General features: G+C 36.0%; 1 protein-coding gene across 5 annotated transcripts; it reads left to right on the top strand.

The window, feature by feature from the left end:
• Window positions 1–438: 438 nt before the first annotated feature.
• On the top strand, window positions 439–18,537 carry LOC138704750 (kelch-like protein 38). Of its 5 annotated transcripts, none has more exons than XM_069832929.1 (6): window positions 439–709; window positions 4,486–5,548; window positions 9,657–9,765; window positions 15,895–16,016; window positions 16,090–16,296; window positions 17,644–18,537. In XM_069832929.1, the coding sequence occupies exons 2-6, from the start codon at window positions 5,398–5,400 to the stop codon at window positions 17,934–17,936; spliced, it is 882 nt and encodes a 293-aa protein (XP_069689030.1). In that variant the 5' UTR covers window positions 439–709; window positions 4,486–5,397; the 3' UTR covers window positions 17,937–18,537. The 5 variants fall into 5 exon arrangements, with proteins under 5 accessions (XP_069689030.1, XP_069689027.1, XP_069689028.1 ...); XM_069832926.1 differs by lacking the exon at window positions 439–709 and adding an exon at window positions 1,886–2,066; XM_069832927.1 differs by lacking the exon at window positions 439–709 and adding an exon at window positions 1,886–2,070.
• Window positions 18,538–20,967: the final 2,430 nt, after the last annotated feature.

Raw genomic sequence — 20,967 nt, 5'->3', positions numbered from 1 at the left:
TCTGAAATCCAAAACTATAGAAACCTTACAGCATTACTATAGAAATAGTATAGTCCAAAATCTAGACAATGTGCAGGCTATGAAGTCTAATATATATATATATATGCTACATTATACCACTGCTCCTCTACAGATGATGAACCCCGGCATATAAAGTGTCCAACAGATGAAGAAAGTTGGTGTTTTTACAATAGGATGATTGCAAAGGGTGAGAACCCTGGAAAACATGGTGACTGTATACATACACCAATCAATAAAAATGTACTAAAAGCAGTTATTCCTCTCTATAGTAGACTAGCACATGAATCTCTTCTTGAAAGATGTGTGGAAGGAAAAACTCAAAATTCAAATGAGTCGATACACAACATAATTTGGTCAAAGTGTCCTAAGACTACATTTGTTCATAGACACCGTATTGAATTAGCTGTGAGAAAGGCAGTGGCAGAATATAATTCTGGATTGTACTGTACTGTTGTACAACTACAGAAAGAAAGTGGCCTGTCACCAGGTAGAAACACCATAGATATAGCTTGGAGAAGAGATGAAAGAAGAACTAACCTGTACATGATTCGCACCACTGAAAAATATAAGAAGTATAGACAGATTGTCAGATCAGCTAAACTGAGAGTTGAACAAAAGAAAACAGAAAAGGAAGGTACCACATACAGTGCTGGAGGATTTTAGAAGACCATAGGCCAACAGAAGATCGGTAAGTTTAAAAAAGAATCAGTTACTGTATTAAAAAAACACTTGTAACTTTGACTTCAGTTTTCTCAATAATCATATTTTTCTATATTTATGAACTTCACTATCGAATAACTCTGAAACTATTAGAGATAATGAGCTGAAATTTTTAAAAACATAAAATTTACTCTGTCACACGTTAAAAGTGTTAAAATTGTTAAAAAGGTATTTACCTTCGGCAGACGGCCCGTTTCGACGCTATTTGTCGTCGTCTTCAGTGTCTCTGGTTCAAGAGACACTGAACACGACGACAAATAGCGTCGAAACGGGCCGTCTGTCGAAGGTAAATACCTTTTTAACAATTTTAACACTTTTAACATGTGACAGAGTAAATTTTATGTTTTTAACAAAGTGTTAACGAGAACTTTAATCAATGAAATTTTTAGCATATGTTCATCATTATATTATCTGCATTTGGGGGGGGGGGTGATGAATGTAATCTGAATGATATTAGGATGATAATCAATTATTTGTTTATAATTGTGCAACACTTTTTATTAGAATTCATTTAGACAGCATTTTGAAGCAGTAAAATGCGTCCTAGGAAAATAAAAATACCCACAAATGTAGATTATGATACCAGCTTCACTTTAAAAAAAGATTCATGAATTTATCTCGAATACTTCCAGAGTTATTAAAAAAAATAACGTATCCTCATAATGTTTATTTTTCTTTGTTTGCAACAATTATTAAATGTTAATAACAATTTATTAGTATATTGTGGGTATTGTGTGAATATGAAGTACATGCTGTGAAAGTTTCACAATTCTAAATGTAAAAATGTGGAAATTACAAAATTGACCACCCTATCCCCTTAAGTATAATGACTTGAGTGTAATTTATGATAATGCAAATATACATTAAAGAAGATTGTTTGGATATGTTTCAAAAATACTAAAGGCGATATACCTTTGGCATCTATGACTCGCTATCATTGGAGTGCTAGAAGAATTTGAAGAGAGACGAAGAGTAACTAGAAGGCCAAATTCTTCAATATTATTACTTATATGTCGTTGTATTTGTTTCAAGAAAAAGTCATGTGTACAATAATTTATTTCGAAAAAGAAAATTCTAGACAACCTGATAAGATAAATCCTAACTCAGGATCCGGATAGATAAGTCCTGTGTGATCCTATGCGAAAGAAGTAAGGCGCCTCTTCACAATGGCAAAGGAAGCAACGAAGAATTATGATGTTATACTGAAAGTAGGAAATATGAAATTTCCTTGTTACCGTAAAGTTCTGGCAGAACAAAGTCCGTATTTTCAAGCAATGTTCGGTGAACATTTTGTCGAAAGGGAAAAATCGACCATTGAAATTCAGGCTGGTAGATTTCATAGTTTTGAATAGTGTCTAGTATTTAGTTTTATGTTTTAATAGACGTCTACCGACACGTAAAATATTAGATGAACTGAATTTAGCCACCTTCATATCACAGTTCCCAGAGGCTTAGGCTACTGTCACGAACGAACAACGAATGCCATTTACTAGGCTACGCTAATCTCCAGATGACCACTGTAATGGGGAGAAGTCAGGTTAGGCTTATTCCCTGTATTGGTAAATGGTCCAAAATGCGTGTGAGTCGTGTGAGAGATCACCTCTCTGTAAAATGGAAATTCGATTTTTTTTTGTAGGCCTAGTTGCCTTTTTTGGACACGTGTAACAATGACTTAAGTATACTACGTTACAGTGGCATTCTGAAGGTGTGACAACCTCCAGGTCGTAATTACAGTAGGTTAAGTTTGTTTCTGTGTATGGATAAATAGTGACAAGAGGTTCATAAGAATTGTTGCAAATTCCCTAAAACTGTAATAGTAATAAATTCAATGCTTCACACATTATGTATAATGAATTTACTCAGTCCACAAAAGTAAAAAGGTAAAGGTACTTATCCCCTTTACATGCCATGAAGGTACTTGGGGGGGGGGGGCATGGAGATAGAGCCCCATGCTTTCTTGAGCTCGGCATTAGAATGAGGTCGTCACTACACTCTGACCACCTTTTACCCCCGGGAAAGATCTGGTACTCAATTTTATAGGAGACTGAGTAAACCTCGGGGCCATTCTGGAAGTTTGGCAACGAGAAAATCTCGTCACTACCTGGGTCGAACCCTGGACCTTCCAGTCCGTAGTCAGCTGCTCTACCAACTGAGCTACCTTGGCCGCCAGTCCAGAAAAGTAATAAAATTAATATTAAATCTCTAATAACAACATAAATAAAACACCCGAAAAGTTTTAGTATTAGGTGTGAGTTTATATATTTGGATTACACTGCATATGATCTTTAAATATAGGTGGCAAAATTCTTAATCTACTGTTGAAACATGTAACTATCAATCCCATATTTCAGTTATCAGAGGTGCAAATTTTGCTGTTTTAGTATATTTTTTTACTTATATTAAAGTATAATATGTTCATGAAATATTTTTTGCCGACACATTCATTTGCAAGCAATTCTAGTTGGTTGTGCCTGAAATTTTTTGCACTTTACTTGATAGTTAAACTTTGAATATTGGCGTGTATCGAAATGCACCTTGAAATATGTTCACAAGATTTTAACAATATGTATTTATTAAGGTTAAAGTTTGCTGAGAGAAAAATTAAAACAGTGCTATTCAAAACGACCTAATCTGGTACTTGAAACCAAAAATTCCATCATTCTTCATGACATTGCATAGTGTCATATTATCACACTGTAATCAAGTTTCTTCAGCATAAGCAGTGATAGGTGTTAGTGAACCCTATATACATCCGTCTGATATGAGTTTATGTTACATCGACTTGCTTTATAAACTAAGAGAACCACTATGCAGCATTTGCTTCAACTCAAAATAATACTATTTCAAGCTGATGGTCTGCAAACACTATTGATAAAACGCTACTGACAGTGATAGCATAGACATTTTACTAAAATCAGGTGATGGGTTGTTTACATGAGTGGAGACTATGTCGAGAGAATGTAAAAATAAAATTACCCACATTTTCTTTAAATGCAGTGTATTAGTTGCCAATAATTATTTAATGACGTTAGTACATGCAAATATAACTAATATTTTCATCTTAATGTTAACTGCAAACACTTCAACAAAATAAATACTATTTTAGAAAACAGTGAAATGATACAAAAACTTTCTTGGAGTTTTTACATACAACAAAAAAAGTAAATCTTTTTAGCAGCTTACCTTGACAACTCATTTTCAGATCCATTTTCCTTCTGCAGTGATATCCTCAATCTTGGAGACAATGACACAAGAACGCATTTTTTTAACCATCCAGTATGAATCTCTTGAGCTATGACTGGTAGAAAAAAAATTGTTTGTTATTTGCTTATACGTTGTTTTATGTTAGACATACTGGCTGGTAAACCAGGTGGCCTTGGTTTGATTCCCGGTTGGGGCAAGTTACTTGGTTGAGGTTTTCCCTCAACCCAATATGAACAAATGCTGGGTAACTATCGATGCTGGACCCTGGACTCATTTCACCGGCATTATCACCTTCATTTCATTCAGATGCTAAATAACGTGAGATGTTGATATAGTGTCGTAAAATAACCTACTAAAAAAATGTTAGACACAGTCGGTGTAATTATTGTGGATCTAGTTTCAAAGAGAATGAGAAGACTGTTAAAATAAAATATAAAAAATATGCCTATTTTTATATTATTGCCAAGACTCAATTTTGTTGAGTATGATGTTCCATGTTCATTACTGATAAGCGTTTTCTTATGTTTGGAATATTTGCAGGGTGTGGATCCTGATGCCATGGCAGTACTGCTTCAATCTGTGGAGCGGAAAGAGGTCGACATACTGAAATCAAATGACATCTTATCAGTGCTTCAAGCATCCAGTATGCTTCAATTTGAATCAGTCCAGAAGATTTGCATCGACATGATAGTACATCAATGGCTCACAGTGTCAACGTGTCTTCAGACCATGATAATAGCTGATGAGTTGGACTTGATCACACTGAAACATAAAGCACAAGCAGTGGCTTTGTGGGAATTTGCTCAAGTCAAGGACACAGACACATTCTTTGAACTTACAATTGATTACTTGGAGAAGTACCTTAGAAACAATGGCCTTAACACCACAGAAGGTAAATTTGAAGTATTCGAAGCAGGTCTGTATTGGTTACAAGACAGATTGTCAGAAAGAAAAGAACATGTCAGAAAGATTCTGAACTGCGTCCGTTTCGTCGATATTTCACCTTCAGATATTAGATCAATGCTTTTGTACCCTGTTATTAGTGAGGACGAGGAATGTGCTCAGATCCTGCAGTGCATCATATGCATTAAAGAAGAAACAGTTTTTGATGTTTTAGATTCTGATGTACAAACCCAAACTTCAACTAGTTCGACCAGAATAGACAGTGAAGTGTTGCTTGAAGAGGAAAACAGCTGGGTGCCAGAGCAAAAGAAAGCTGAAATATGCAGCTTACTCAATAACTGTTGCAGTGTTACAAAAGCAGCAAGTACTCCAGAGGACGATCGATCTGTTGACGTGCATTCATGTGACCACATTAGATTCAGCAGCGAGACTTTCATGAATGCTAAGCAATTATTGTCAGTATCCTCTCGCTCATTGCCGGTGTTTCCTTGTGTAGTTGGCCACAAGATGTGCCGGCTGGGCAGCAAATGAAAGATTTCAGAAGATGATATGGAAACTGAAAAGGTTATAGATAATAATGGAAAGCCTTACTTGATCTACTTTCAAGAAGAAAAGGCACAGTATCCAATACCATTTCTTCATTTGTCTAAAGCCAATGAAGGACCCCTAGAACCTACTGGCTACAAGATCGTTTGCAAAGGTATAGTATCTCGAGATCAGAAGTTTAAGAATCATTAATCATCATGCAATCACGGCTTTAGGCCCAGTGGTCTCATTAGCTGTCAAGAAGTCCTTTAAGAAGTCTATGTTGGTCGGTATTTCACCATTCAATTTGTTAATCTTTTCCCATTCTTCGTGTGTGTTGTATTCATTTCTGTCTATATATTTGCATTTCATCTTATATTGGATTGAAATTGAGCTCTGATAAATAGATATATCAAGAATAATCATAGAATTTTCAGAAATAAGTTGTAAAGATTTTGATAGCAGGGACAATCGTGAAACAATTTTTTGGTTTTTCATTGTAGCTTATTTCTTTGCTAGAATTGAGAAAAATGTTGCTTAATATAGTTAGCTCTGTGGTAGCATGTCTGCCTTCACACTAGCCAGCTTGGGTTCTATCCCCAGTGGGAATCAGAAATTTTCATGTAAAACTTCTACCTCGGGACTAGGAGAGGTGGCGGTGCACAACTTCTAATCACTAGATTGTGCACCAATATGTCTGAGTTAAATCCCAAATCTCTCTGCAGTGCATATGGAGAGAAGGCATATGTCACTGTTGACAGTTGGACGGGAAGTTAAGCCGTGCAGTCCCCTTTGTGTTATTCAACAGGACTAGACATGTGCCAGCACCAGGTTTTCCCTTCTCCCTTTCCAATCTTCATCATCATTACTCATTCCATACACTCACCCTTGTACAAGACATAACTCTCCACAGATACACATCATGTACAGTGTGGCCCGCAGAAGTGGTGTGCAACTAGAAAATGGGTCACAGTCCTGCCATCTATCCACCCTATATGGAACCCAAATCACGTAAAATGAAGTGGGTAGGCAATGGACATATACATCTTTTTTTGTTGAAGTCATTACGACAAAGTTATGATTTCATGTAATGCCTCTTGCATCACTTTTATCAGGTCTTTGGGTTGAAATTACATGACATCAGATACCATAGGGTTCATTTAATATTGTATGTTTATGCTTTTATTGTAAAGATACTTGTTACAATTTTGTCATTTTTTTTTTCTATTTAGCCAAGCTGTATTGCAGACTGTTCTCACCACAGATACCTCAATACATTTGGGAAGTACACATTTATCATCACAAATTGTAATATGTGAACACTTTTTCAAATTGTCACTGAAGAAAACCATTGAAAAAATTTTATTCATCTTGAATATGTCAAAATGTACATCATAAGAAATCCTTCTGGAAATATCACTAGCACACAATGTATATCTTTACATTTGGGATTCTTCAGTTTTTATAATCACACTCTTTTTCCATTAATTCCGAAATGAATGTCATAAAAAGAGACCCAGATTGTCTGAGAAGTAGACGAGAAATTGCTTCAACCCACTGTTTATATCATAATTTTGGAATAAAATTGTAGTTTTTATTCTTACATTTTCTGCTGCTTTTGGATGTCACATTTGGCCTCTTGTCTGAATAATTTTACATTGATCAGGGTGAATCACAGAGAAGTGGTCTGGAGATCATGTAGCATTTCAAGTTTCTACCTATCACTTGGGACATTTCCAACCTCATAATAGGAATCTAGAAACACTCGATACAGCTTCAAAGCAACTTTAAATCAATATTAACATAACAAATTCAGTAAAATCAACTTAGTGATTCCAAATCAGCACTCCAAACAGTAAACATCAAGCTAACCTACATGAAATCCACACAGTTGTGAAAATGTTTCAAGACTCTACAAAGAAGTAATATTGTACTGGATCCCTTCAGACATTATAGCATTAAATAAAGACTGTGTGACTGGAGGGGGGGGGGAGAAATACAACAAGACATTTTAAACATAATCTAAGGCAGAAAACATACAATAAAGCATTGTAAATATAATTTAAGGCAGAAAGCAAAGACTACAGCTGAAACATTATTGGGTGACGGAACTTTCATTCGTGTCTTCCCAAGTGGTGCTATTGCATTTTTGACACGACCGCTCGCTATTACTTGGTCTTTCACCTCCACAAAATATCTACACAACACCATGATATATAATATGTAAATGACTGGAGTCAATCATCAGTAGGATCCATATTTTTCTTACCTGATCACCAATTAATAAGACCAGAGCTGAACTACCATCTAAGTTGGCCTAAAATATCCAGGAAAAATCAGAAGAAATCCAATTTCTTGATCATTATTAAACTTATGCATTATCCCAGAATGTATAGTTTTAACTTCGGGAGGTGAGGAGCTCTAGGCAAAAATGTATTACGGCGAACGCCAGTAGGGGAAGTTATCCCCACCCGCGCCGCTCGGCTCCTCGCTCGCATGCTCTCTCTCTCTACTATCTGTCCCGCTTCGATGGATCACTGCCTACCACATTGTAATACGCATTAGACAACTGTCCACAACCACAGTGCCTACCACATTGTAATACGCATTAGACAATACGCATTAGACAACTGTCCATAACCACAATGCAATACGCATTAGACAATACGCATTAGACAACTGTCCACAACATGTACTGACACAACACAACACAATGTAATGTGGTTTTCATTAAACAACACTCACCTGTTAACTTCCCCTTTGCACATCCTCGAAGTAACACAATAGTCTTTTTTTCCCACAGGTTGACACTCGTAATGACTAGCAATAGTCCATGCTCCTCACAGTACCTTACCGGATCCGCCTTCAAATTCTCCCTGGACATTTTCAGGAAGAAGTACACGTCTTCGGTATGGATCATCACTACACGTGGTTACGTCTGTACACGAAGTTGGACACAGACACAATGAAGCTCCGCGCGTTAACACTTATGCCATCCCCGTAGTCAACCCCTACCAAGCAACATTCACAAGCCCACCAGTTTCTACCCACGCTATTTGGTCATTGTCCCCTTCTACAATACGTTATGGCAGTTCCCTTAAACATAAATAGATTCATTTTCCCTTCTACCCCCAACTCGCCTCGGTAGCCGAGAGGTCTAAAGCGTGAACAAAAAGCGTGCGTTTAGGTTTAGTTACGAACTTTCTCGGATCGAATCTCCCCTTCTGCGAAGTCGTAAGAAAAAAAAAAAAAAAGAGCGACATGAAGCAAGGAACAGAGAAGGAGAGGCTAGAGAGAGGAGAGAGACTGACAGGACGAAGTTCCTCTTTTGCTTTATAGATGTCGTTACTCTTTTTGTTCCACTTTCCTACACTAGATGTCAACCCACCCTAAACCCCTATTTCCACTCTTTCCCGCTAGGGTGTGTGGTGAGCTTGTAGGGGAAAAGTGGAAAGGGGACGTGGGCGGAGCTTTGCGTTCGCCGTATTACGTTTTTCCCGAATATATCATACATATATGGAGTTTTACACTGCTCCTACATTTCAATTGCCCGACTAAAGAAATCTCTACCACTAAATTTTATAAGAATGAAAGAAGTGAGATGTCAACAGTGATGTAAATTTCAATCGTATATCCTAAATCTAACTCATTTCCATTGTTATTGCCGGGAAAGAGCTGCATCCTTAAGAAAGGTGTACTTCGTCACACATTTATTGATGTAATAATTGGTTTGGCCGAGTCCTTGGTGCCATATAATAATGGCTTCTTTATGAGCCCTAATTACAATAATTTCAATTAAATATTAACTTCATAGTGGCACAATTGAATGTGCTTTTAAGATCTTACACAGCTGAGGAGGTTATTAAATTGTCCAACCTTGTGAGAAGTCAAGTCATTATTTACACCATGACATTTACATGCTATTTGTTGGTGCATGATACACATTGCTAAATAATGTGGTAGGCCTACAATCTTTAAATGGCAAATACTATTTCGTAATTAGTGTTTAACTAGATCTACCTATCTAATCTACATTACATCATAAGCTTGAGTTAGAATAACATTAACAATAAATATTTCCAGTACAGTATCTTTATTCGTCTGTGTAGTGTACAGGTAACACCACATAAATAGTTGTATGGATTCGAGAAAATGTATTCAGTGTCCATAACATCAATGTCAGCACAGTTTTAAGTACCCTATCTTTTGTTTAGAAAAAGAAATCCTGGAGACTCAATAAAACATTATAACATAATGTGACATTGTTTCCTATTTGTTCACAGGACAGGATTTATATATGATTGGTGGTGAATATTTACTAGGTTATGGCAACTGGAACAAGTCTATCTGGAAATATGATGTAATCAGAGAGGTGTGGAAATATGAAACAAGGTATTGTTTATATGTGTGTCACAGAAGTAGCATTCGTTGTACAGTAGTTTACACTCATAAACGTGCGAAATCATTACTCTTACTGTACCATGTCATAAACGCTATCAACTAGTTCAAATAGTTATGGACACCTACAGCATACAATTTACATTATTTCAATACTAAATTGAATGATTATAAAGAGCTCGTCTTCTGTCTAGAGCCTCGAATGCATTTTCCTTGGCCCTCATAGGGGATCATAATAAGTTTCTATATCACTTGCGATTGATAGCCTGTTCAAGTCATTTTCCATATTTTTGTGGTCCTTCAGAACTGTTTGTTACCAAAGATTTCTGAGCTGGAAGATAAGTAATGGCATCTTTTCTTCCTAAATAGGCCTGCTTCTTCTCACCACCATACATGAGTACATACTAAACACATATTACATTTGCCTTTCCCAATTATGTAATCACTATGCAGCTCAGGAAATTGGATGATTCTACATGCTACAAAAAACCTCACCATGCAGAATACTACAAAAGTGCTAAATCATACATTTACCTTGACTTCATAGCAGTGGCAAGGCATGGAATATTTGTGAAAGTAAGTACTCATAAGCCAAATTGATTGCTGAAGAAGAAAATTATTATTACAATATTGTTTCTTGGGTGAATACAAATTATCCTGAACTAGGGTCACCATATCCTCCTGAGTCCTGAGACACTTGTTTTGTTTTATTTTTTAAAGTTCAATATATTCTACACTGAACAAAAATCGGTAACATGAGGAAAAATGTTGAAAAATTTCTGCAGGTTACAGTTAGAGTACAAATGCAGGTATATTATACTACACTTTAGGTCTCTGCACATAAGTCCAGTTTTTCCCGGACAGATCCTCTTTTTTTGGGTTAAAATTCGTGTCGCAAAATGTCCGGGTTTTTTGTTTTGTATCATTAGTATCATGTTGTTGTTTTCTAATGCCAGGCATTTGACAATAAAGTCATTTGACCTCTTGCACTCCAATATTTTTCAAAGATATTATCATGGCCAGCCACTGAAGCACAGATTTTGAGGTGTTCCGAATCCATTTCTTGGTTTGAGTTGGACAATGGGCAGTTAGGGGATTGATATATTCCAATTCTATGCAGGTGTTTGGCCAAACAATCATGGCCTGTTGCCAGTCTAAATACAGCTACAGATGATTTTCGTGGTAAATCGGGAATTAACTGTGGATTTTGATGCAGAGAGTTCCATTTTTTCCCTTGAGATAGTGTTATCAAATTTTGTTTGTTGAAGTCTAAGTATGTAGATTTAATAAATCTTTTCACAGAGTAATACGTAGATTTAGTAACAGGTCTGTAAGTAGCAGTGCTGCCCTTCTTTGCTAAAGCATCCGCATTCTCATTTCCCAGGATTCCACAATGGGATGGTATCCATTGGAATACAATTCTTTTATTGAGTGATATTAATTGAGAGAGCATTTTAGTTATTTCTGCTGTTTGAGATGAAGGTATGTGTTTAGACTATTGATAGAATAGCTGCTTTGGAGTCTGACAATATAACTGCATTTTTAAATTTATTGATGTGGCATAGAAGATTCCTGAGACTTTCACTTATTGCAATGATTTCTCCATCAAAACTTGTTGTCCCATACCCAAGAGATCTCTAAAGTGAGAAGAGACAGCACGTAACACCTGCACCGGCACCTTGTTCTCTGGAGATCAAGGATCCGTCAGTGTATAAATGAAGCCAGTTTTGTGGAGGGTACCTAATATTAATTGTCTCTAAAGACAATTGTTTCATTATTTCAGTGTTTACTTCTGATTTTAGTATTTCTTCTGTTAAATTGAGATTATATTCTATATTTAATAGAGTTAAAGGGTTTGGTTTAATTTGTAGGTTTTCTTTTAAATTCGGGATATTGATTTTCTGTTTTAATTCTTGAACAATGGATATGAAACTTTTTTGAGTTTTCAATCTACAGAGAGGACTGTATGAATGCCAATTGTTTCCTGGTAATCTGATAAGTTTTTCATAGACTAGTGATCGTTGACTACAATTTGAATGCTCTCATGGCGTTTCCAAAGTTTTAATTTTTTACATAGAAGTTCTGAAAATCCTACTCTATGTTCACGACATGCTCACTGAACGAAAGAGCAACAGTTTTACATCCCTCAAAGTTAAGAGCCTTTTAAAAGAAAAGCATAAGGAGTAGCTTGATGCGGAGTGTGACAAATTCTGTGCAGAAGTAAATAGCTTATATTATGACAGCTGCATAGAATATCTGGAAAAATTGGAGCCCATGAAACAGTTTCCATCCTTCATTCGGATGTCTCATAGTGAGTCACTTGAGTGGGACAAGGTGGAACCTTTCATCGAATTTCTTCTGGATAGGGATGTGTTCATAAATGAGATGATGTAAACTGCTTCGTGGAACCAGTAATAATTGATAATAAAATAATGGTTCAAATGGAGAAGGATGGAGCACATGAAGACAGAATAAGAAATGAAGCTGTGTTGAAAAGAGTGGGTGAAGAAAGAATGTTGCTGAAACTGATCAGGAAGAGAGAGAGGAATTGGTTGGGTCACTGGCTGAGAAGAAACTGCCTACTGAAGGATGCATTGGAAGGAATGGTGAATGGGAGAAGAGTTCGGTCAGAAGAAGATATCAGATGAGAGATGGCATTAAGATATATGGATCATATGCGGAGATTAAGAGCAAGGCAGAAAATAGAAAATATTGGAGAATGCTGGATTTGCAGTGAAAAACCTGCCATTTGAGAGAACACTATGTATGTATAAATGTACTTTGGTTAATGAATATGAAATTAATATTAAAGGAACAATTTTTTGAATAGTTATTAAGATGAAGCAATTATTTCATTTTTGTCATTTCAGCAACCTTAAGAAGTTTGTGAATCAATACAAAGGTGATGAGTTCATTAAAATTCAGGCACAAAAGCTGGACTCAGTATTTGACTTTCAAAAACATTATGTGCCACTCAGAACTTTAGAAGATTGCACGGTTTTTTTTTTTTCATCACAATAATGCATTCATATGCATAATCATACAGCCAGCCCTAATTTATGGCGCAGGAACATGGACTCTCACAAAACAGACTGAACATAAATTAATAACTTTCAAAAGCAAAGTTGCAAAAAATTTCTGGTCCAGTGAACAAAGATGGAATTTGGCGATCAAGAAAAAACAAAAATCAGATTCTTATTTTCCTGAACCAGATGTAATAGCAATAGTTAAGAGCAAAAGACTCCGTGTTAAGAAGATAAGACACCTCCTTATTAAAAACAGCTTGGCAGGGAAATCCAAACTCATATGGAGAAATCAAGTCCTCTTTGACCTGAATCGCATAGGAAGGAACAAAGAGAGAACACAGGATATAGCAGAATAGAAGATGCTTGTGAATGAGACCAAAAACCCACTTTGAAGCTCTATGGAAATAAGTATAATGCAAATGTGGAAAGCATTTTCTCTTTGATGCAAACTTAGTGAAGCAAATGAAGAGGCAACTTATTCTTGGAATTACTGTGAGATATATTGCTAGCGCAATATAATTTATTATAATAATCACTCCCTTGCGAGAAATTTCGCTCCTATCTTAAACAATAAGCAGTTGTTAAGTAAGATAAGATCTACAGAGAAATATGATTGAGCCAGTCAGCGTCAGAAAGAAGAACGAAGTACATCTGAAAGTAACAGTCCATTAGGTATTTATGTAGTGACATAGGAGTTTCATAGGATGCCAATGTATTGAAACACATATTTTATTAATTTTTTGTAGTTTCAGCACATCTACTTTTACAATTAGTTACTTACTAAAAATTTGATTCTAACCAACCAGTTGAATTGTTTGTATTATTATTTTGTTGTTGAAAGTTAAAAAAATGTATCACATCCATAGCCCACATACAGTAGGGTTATTTAAAAAAAGAGTTGTCATAGCAATCTGTGGTTAGAAGTAGATGTCAGCACATATGTCCTCTTTTATGCTCTTCAAAATATGCAACCCTGCCTAAATATTAGGAGACACATCGTTTTATTTGTACTTCAGGTCAATTATTCTGTGGCTCTTCATGTCGAAAACTTCAAATACAGAGTTGTAAAATGACACTACAGTACACCCAAGATTCCTGGAAATGACGAACTTAATGCATATTTCATCAGTTCTAGTTGCACTGGCTACAGAATTATGATTAAAAATTTGGATAAACAGAGCATTTAAACCTGCAAGATACGAAAATGTAGAAGAATCCTCTTGCCATCACAATAAAAATATTAGATGCACTAGGAGGCAACATGAAATCTAATACACAATATCTAAATGAGAATTCCAGAACTCTACTGGGAAGCAAGAGGGTTAATGGAGTGAGCCAGGCCCTAACCACTGGATACCAAGCAATCATGTCTAATGAGAAATTACGTCCATCGCCCAAGCAAAGTTTGAACTTTATATGCAGATGTTAAAAATAGACTTAAAAAATTAGACTATCTTATTTTTTAATTACTGTATTTGCCTGCATATTAGACACATCACCTTTCAGAAAAGAAGTTGGGGGGGGACAGAGGAGAGACCTGAAGACTTGCACGCAGTGAATGACTCTCGCCATACGGCCGCACTCTTGTACTAATACAGATTACTCTGTTGCCACACTGCCGCACTTTTGTACTAATACAGCGCGCTGCACCATGAACTTAACCCAGGCTATGGTAATGATGCTTCAATTGGTTGAGGGAAAAAGCCCCAACCAGGATTTCAAACATGCCAACCATTACAAAAAGCTTTATCACTGAATACCTGTATTATAATGAATTTACAGTATTTAAAATATAGAGTAATACGTGGGTCTACTTTCATCAAATATCTAATCTAACTAGGAAAGAATACCTTTTAATTTTCGTCAAAATTCAGAAATTCATCTTCAGAGCTAAATGAAGGGTCACTTGAAACCTCTTCTAAATCCGAATCTGAGTTCTCTGTACCATCCAGTGCATTCACTATCTTAGTTTTCACAGCATCCTGAAGCTTTGACCCATTCACAAATTCAGTATTGTCTATAAGATACCCTGTTTTTCAGACTTATTCTCAAAGAAAAAAAGTGTCTTATACACCAGCAAATACGGTAGCTGGTATGATTGATGCAAAACTTCAAACATTAAGTAGTAACACTGCATTAATAATTTTCATGATTGGTGCATGTTGATATATGACAACTAAGTGAAACTTCCATGAAATGAAAGAACTCGTCAATTTGTAGGGCCATTTGAAATATATATGTGAGAAGATATTTCCATGCTGTATTAAGGTACAGTCACACGTCGCTACTTTTGCAGTGCTGCAGTACAAAAAACTGCGCAACTCTTATACTGCAATGTGTGAACAACGGTGCAACCCAAAAAGTAGCGGCTGCCAAACCTGCTGCCTGCTACTTTTTCACGCTGCGCGCAGCCTAGAAGTAGCGACGTGTGAGCAGGATTCTCAGGGTTGTAGCCGCAGCATTTTTGATATCGGTTTTGTTGAAATTTTTGCTGCAGTTGCCACCCAAATGTGCCAATGATACTTTTATTGTTTGGATATATTTTAATGTTAGATGTGATGAAAATAAACGATTTGTAACAGTTACTAATGTACAACACAGTCTGAGTATATTTGCTGACGATATAATTCATTTTTTTAATTTTCCTTAGTGTAGTTTCAAACAGGAGGGTTGCCAACATTGATTCCGTGAATATGCTGTTTGTTATCATTTAAGTATATGGGTGTTTTAATGGTTTTATAGTAAAAATAATGCCAATTTCTGAATATTAGGACAGAAAAGCAAATAATAGATAAGTAAGCTATCACATGAGTTTCATAATAATGTGAACATAACCACAAAATGTATATTGAGAAGTCAACACTGAGCGGAAAACCTGCAGCAAGACTGTGGCTGCAAAAGTAGCACCTTGTGTGTGAACAGACTTGTAACCTCCAATTGCAACTTTTGCAGCGCTCAGGTTGCGCAGCACGAAAAGTAGCATGCAGCGCATTATTTTTGGCTTATGTGTGAACACGACATGCAACTTTTACAGCTGCAGTACAAAAGTTGCACAGCAAAAGTAGCAATGTGTGACCGTACCTTTATTGTGTTACAGCATAGCTTCCCCACGAAGACACCATTCAGTTTGTTGCATGGGAGACTACATCTACATCATTGGTGGTTTTGGCCGTCACTGTGTTATCATGGACTCTGTTGAGAAATATTATGTTGGATCAAGTAAGTAACAGTAGTTGTGATATATTGTGGAGTCTATGTGCAGCAAGAACTTAACGTGACTTGTTTGTGTCAGAATGCTGGAGTCGCTGTGCATCGCTGCCCCACAGCCTGTACTCAGCTGCCTGCTGCACACACAAGGACCAGATTTTTGTGTTTGGACCTCAGGTCTACTGCTATCATCCAAGTTCAGACAGTTGGTTCATCATGGCCGAAACAATACTGCTTTCAAATATTGCTTTCACCTCTGCAATGCCTCATGGAGAATGGATTTATCTCACTGGTATGTTTCGAATTTGCCCTACAAATGATACAGTATCGGCATTTATCATTATTTTATTCATCCATATAAAGTCTTTCCATTATGATTTTGGTCCATTTTAGTGTATCCCATAATATCTCCCAAGAAATTTTATTTCTGTTACCTGCCTGAGCTATGCAGCAGTATTCATATCATATAAAATTTAATTTCTGTCCTCTTTCTTGTCTCTCCTTCAGCTTTTCATTTCTCAATTATTGAAACCAAAATCTTTTTATATATATATATATATATATATATATACACATATACATACAGCGTGAGTATAAATGACTTCCCTGATTATGAAAATTATTTGTGGACAAACGATTGAAAGTAGAAAAATGTTATATATAGCAGTATATGCAGAAACTCTCCAAGTTTTTAAACATACCTTATAGGTGCTCGATATGGGCTTCCCTTGTGACCCTGCAGACGTCAAGCCGATAGTTCAATTCGTCTCACATACAGCTAAGTGTATCCATATCAATTGCAATGATGGCATTGATGATGCGGACGCGTAGCTCTGGCAGATTTTCCGGTAATGGAGGTACAAAAACAGAGTCTTTAACAAACCCCCCACAGGTAGAAGTCACACGGTGTTAAGTCAGGGGAACGTGGTGGCTATGACAAAAGCTGCATGTCATCTCTCCTCGCGCGACCAATCCATCTGTTTGGCAGTCGGTCATTCAGGAATGTCCGGACTTCGTTGTGGAAGTGAGGTGGAGCGCCATTTTGTTGATATATGAAATTAGCACTATCACTCTCCAGCTGTGGCATCAGCCACTCTTCTAACATGTTCTGACATGGTGGGTTCGAGAAAAAAGAAAGGGCTTGGACTTGGAAAGTGCAACGACAAAGACGACATGCATGTCTTGTCCTGGCCTTCACGTTCCCCTGACTCAGGACTGTGTGACTTCTACTTATGGGGGTATGTTAAAGACTTTGTTTTTGTACCTCCATTACCGGAAAATCTCCCAGAGTTATGCGCCCACATCATCAATGCCATCGCTGCAATCGATATGGATACACTTAGCCGTGTGTGGGACGAATTGGACTACTGGCTTGATGTCTGCAGGGTCATAAGGGAAGCTCATATTGAGCACCTATAAGGTATGTTTTAAAAACTTGGAGAGTTTCTCCATACACTCGTATATTTAACAATTTTTTACGTTCATTCGTTTGTCCACAAATAATTTTCGTAATCAGGGAAGTCATTTATACTCACGCTGTATGTATGTATGTATATATATATATATATATATATATATATATATATATATATATATAAATGTACTGTGATGCATAAAAATGTTCTTTTTGTGTCTTCAGGTACATACTCTAAAGAACTGTACCGATTTTCTCCTGAATTGAGTGCTCACAGTGCCCAGAGGTTTGAATTCGTGGGACGCTCCCACCAGAACATATCCAACACCTGTCTTGTGAACAGCGTCATATACTCGTTCTCAACAGATGACAGTGACAGCATGTACATAGAAGCTTATTCGACCTCCAACCATAGCTTCAGTGTGTTGTGGAGCAGCGTCATCTCAAAAAACACGGGTGGAATATTGGACTTCAGTCCGAAACACAGTATTGGTTGCTTTCCTCTCATTAAGTACTGATTACAGATGAATGCAAGATCGGATTGAGATACTGGTGTATGGCATGCTAACATTCCTAGATTCTGAGAGGAACTTATTTGAAATGTAATTTTCCCATTTTGCTTGTCCTCTCAGAGCCACGTGGTGTAGTAAGTTGCATTCCAACTCGTCATACTGAACAAATTCAATATTTGGGGATTAATATTTGAAATGTGAGTGTAGATAACAGGAATTACCATAGCATTTAAGTTATTTACCTAAGTACCTGCAGCATCATTGTTTTTGATAGGTTATTTAATGACTCTGTATCAACTGCATAGTAGTATAATTGATAGCAAAATGACATTTTGACAAGAGGAGTTCGAAGATTCGTCATGGGATTACCTGTCATTCGCTTTATGACTGAGGAAAATCTTGGAGAAATAAAAAACCAACCAGGTGATCACCCTAAACAACACTGGAAACCAAGCCCGAGTTCTGTTTACTACTTGTAGATCATACCATTGGCTGGCATTGTTACTATACAGAATAATTGTAACTTGTAACTTTATATATCTTGTTTTAATTACATATATGAATTTGTAAATTCTTTATTATGTATAATTATATAATTACATATGGGTGCAAAGAAATGAAAGTTTTTTTTTTTAAGTTAATAGTGTTACATAACACTTTCCTGAAGTAAAGCAGTGAAATCACTGTAATCGTGATTACAAAAATGTCAGATATTTCACATAAAAATAAGATAAAGTGATACAACTGTTTTTGTTGATTTTGAAACTTCGCTGGAATTCATTTAAAACTTTTTTTAGTTTGTATAATTTTTTTATTTTATTTGAGTAGGTTATTTTACGACGCTTTTCAACATCTTAGGTTATTTAGCATCTGAATGAGATGAAGGTGATAATGCCGGTGAAATGAGTGTGGAGTCCAGCACCGAAAGTTTCCCAGCATTTACTCATATTGGGTTGAGGAAAAAACCCCGGAAAAAACCTCAACCAGGTAACTTGTCCCGACCGGGAATCGAACCCGGGCCACCTGGTTCCATGGTCAGACTCGTTAACCGTTACTCCAAAGGTGTGGACAGTTTGTATAATATATCTTATAATAAGTTGTTGTTGTTTTCTAATGCCAGGCGTTTGACAATAAAGTCATTTGACCTCTTGCACTCCAATATTTTTCAAAGATATTATCATGGCCAGCCACTGAAGCACAGATTTTGAGGTGTTCCGAATCCATTTCTTGGTTTGAGTTGCACAATGGGCAGTTAGGGGATTGATATATTCCAATTCTATGCAGGTGTTTGGCCAAACAATCATGGCCTGTTGCCAGTCTAAATGCAGCTACAGATGATTTTCGTAGTAAATCGAGAATTAACTGTGGATTTTGATGCAGAGAGTTCCATTTTTTCCCTTGAGATAGTGTTATCAAATTTTGTTTGTTGAAGTCTAAGTATGTAGATTTAATAAATCATTTCACAGAGTAATATGTAGATTTAGTAACAGGTTTGTAAGTAGCATTGCTGCCCTTCTTTGCTAAAGCATCCGCATTCTCGTTTCCCAGGATTCCACAGTGGGATGGTATCCATTGGAATACAATTCTTTTATTGAGTGATATTAATTGAGAGAGCATTTTAGTTATTTCTGCTGTTTGAGATGAAGGTGTGTGTTTAGAGACTATTGATAGAATAGCTGCTTTGGAGTCTGACAATATAACTGCATTTTTAAATTTATTGATGTGGCATAGAAGATTCCTGAGACTTTCACTTATTGCAATGATTTCTCCATCAAAACTTGTTGTCCCATACCCAAGAGATCTCTAAAGTGAGAAGAGACAGCACGTAACACCTGCACTGGCACCTTGTTCTCTGGAGATCAAGGATCCGTCAGTGTATAAATGAAGCCAGTTTTGTGGAGGGTACCTAATATTAATTGTCTCTAAAGACAATTGTTTCATTATTTCAGTGTTTACTTCTGATTTTAGTATTTCTTCTGTTAAATTGAGATTATATTCTATATTTAATAGAGTTAAAGGGTTTGGTTTAATTTGTAGGTTTTCTTTTAAATTCGGGATATTGATTTTCTGTTTTAATTCTTGAACAATGGATATGAAACTTTTTTGAGTTTTCAATCTACAGAGAGGACTGTATGAATGCCAATTGTTTCCTGGTAATCTGATAAGTTTTTCATATTGAATCAGTGCTTTTTCTTCTATTGTCATTTTGATGCTGTTAATATTAGTGAGGAATCTCATAGAATATATTGGAGTTGTTTTGATTCCACCAGTAATGAGTCTGAGAGCTTGGTTTTGAACATATTCTATTTCGTTTATAAAAGGTGAAGTAATTAAAATTTCTCTGCAGTATGTCAGCACTGGCTGTATAAACATTTTGTATGTAGTGTTCAAAGTATTCCTAGAGCATCCCCATTTCTTTCCTGCTAGTCTTTATAGAATGGAGAATCTTTTACGAGCTTTTTCAGAAATGTATTTCAAATGGTTGCTCCATGTTAACTTACTATCGAAAATAACTCCAAGATATTTGGATTCATAAGTCCTAGGAAGGTGTTGGCCAATGTATTGGATATTGAATTCTCTTTCTTTTTTACCAAGTGAAAATATTTGGTAGTTACTTTTGCTTAAATTGAGTGCCATCAAATTTGATGTATTCCATTCATGTAGTTGATTTAGAGCTTTAAGAGCAGAATTTTGAATTTATAATATAAATGGTGTAAAAGCACTTATCCCACAAAGAGATTTTTCAGAAACAACAAAAATTAAATTTTAACACATTATTATTATTATTATTATTATTATTATTATTATTATTATTATTATTATTATTATTATTATTATTATTTGTTACCTAATATGAACGAATGTAAACACAATTGTCAAAACTATATTTTCACATTTTGCAATTAAATTTTAACTAATTACAGCAAAAAACTCAAATTTAAAAGACTGAGCATTAAGTCCTTTTACCTAAACATTAACAATATGACCTACACTTTGAAAAGATTATAGAATGAACAGAATGAAAAACTTATAAATT

This window comes from Periplaneta americana, chromosome 8, assembly GCF_040183065.1.
Source record: "Periplaneta americana isolate PAMFEO1 chromosome 8, P.americana_PAMFEO1_priV1, whole genome shotgun sequence".
Classification (NCBI taxonomy): Eukaryota; Metazoa; Arthropoda; class Insecta; order Blattodea; family Blattidae; genus Periplaneta; species Periplaneta americana.
Note: the sequence above shows the minus strand (reverse complement) of the source record. Positions and strands in the feature narration are given on the sequence as shown.

Bases quoted from the DNA above. Each gene is read 5' to 3' on its own strand.
- LOC138704750 (XM_069832925.1), top strand. From the start codon at position 1,908: ATGGCAAAGGAAGCAACGAAGAATTATGATGTTATACTGAAAGTAGGA. The intron at 2,067-4,485 runs GCTGGTAGATTT...GAATATTTGCAG, and splicing joins AATCGACCATTGAAATTCAG to GGTGTGGATCCTGATGCCAT.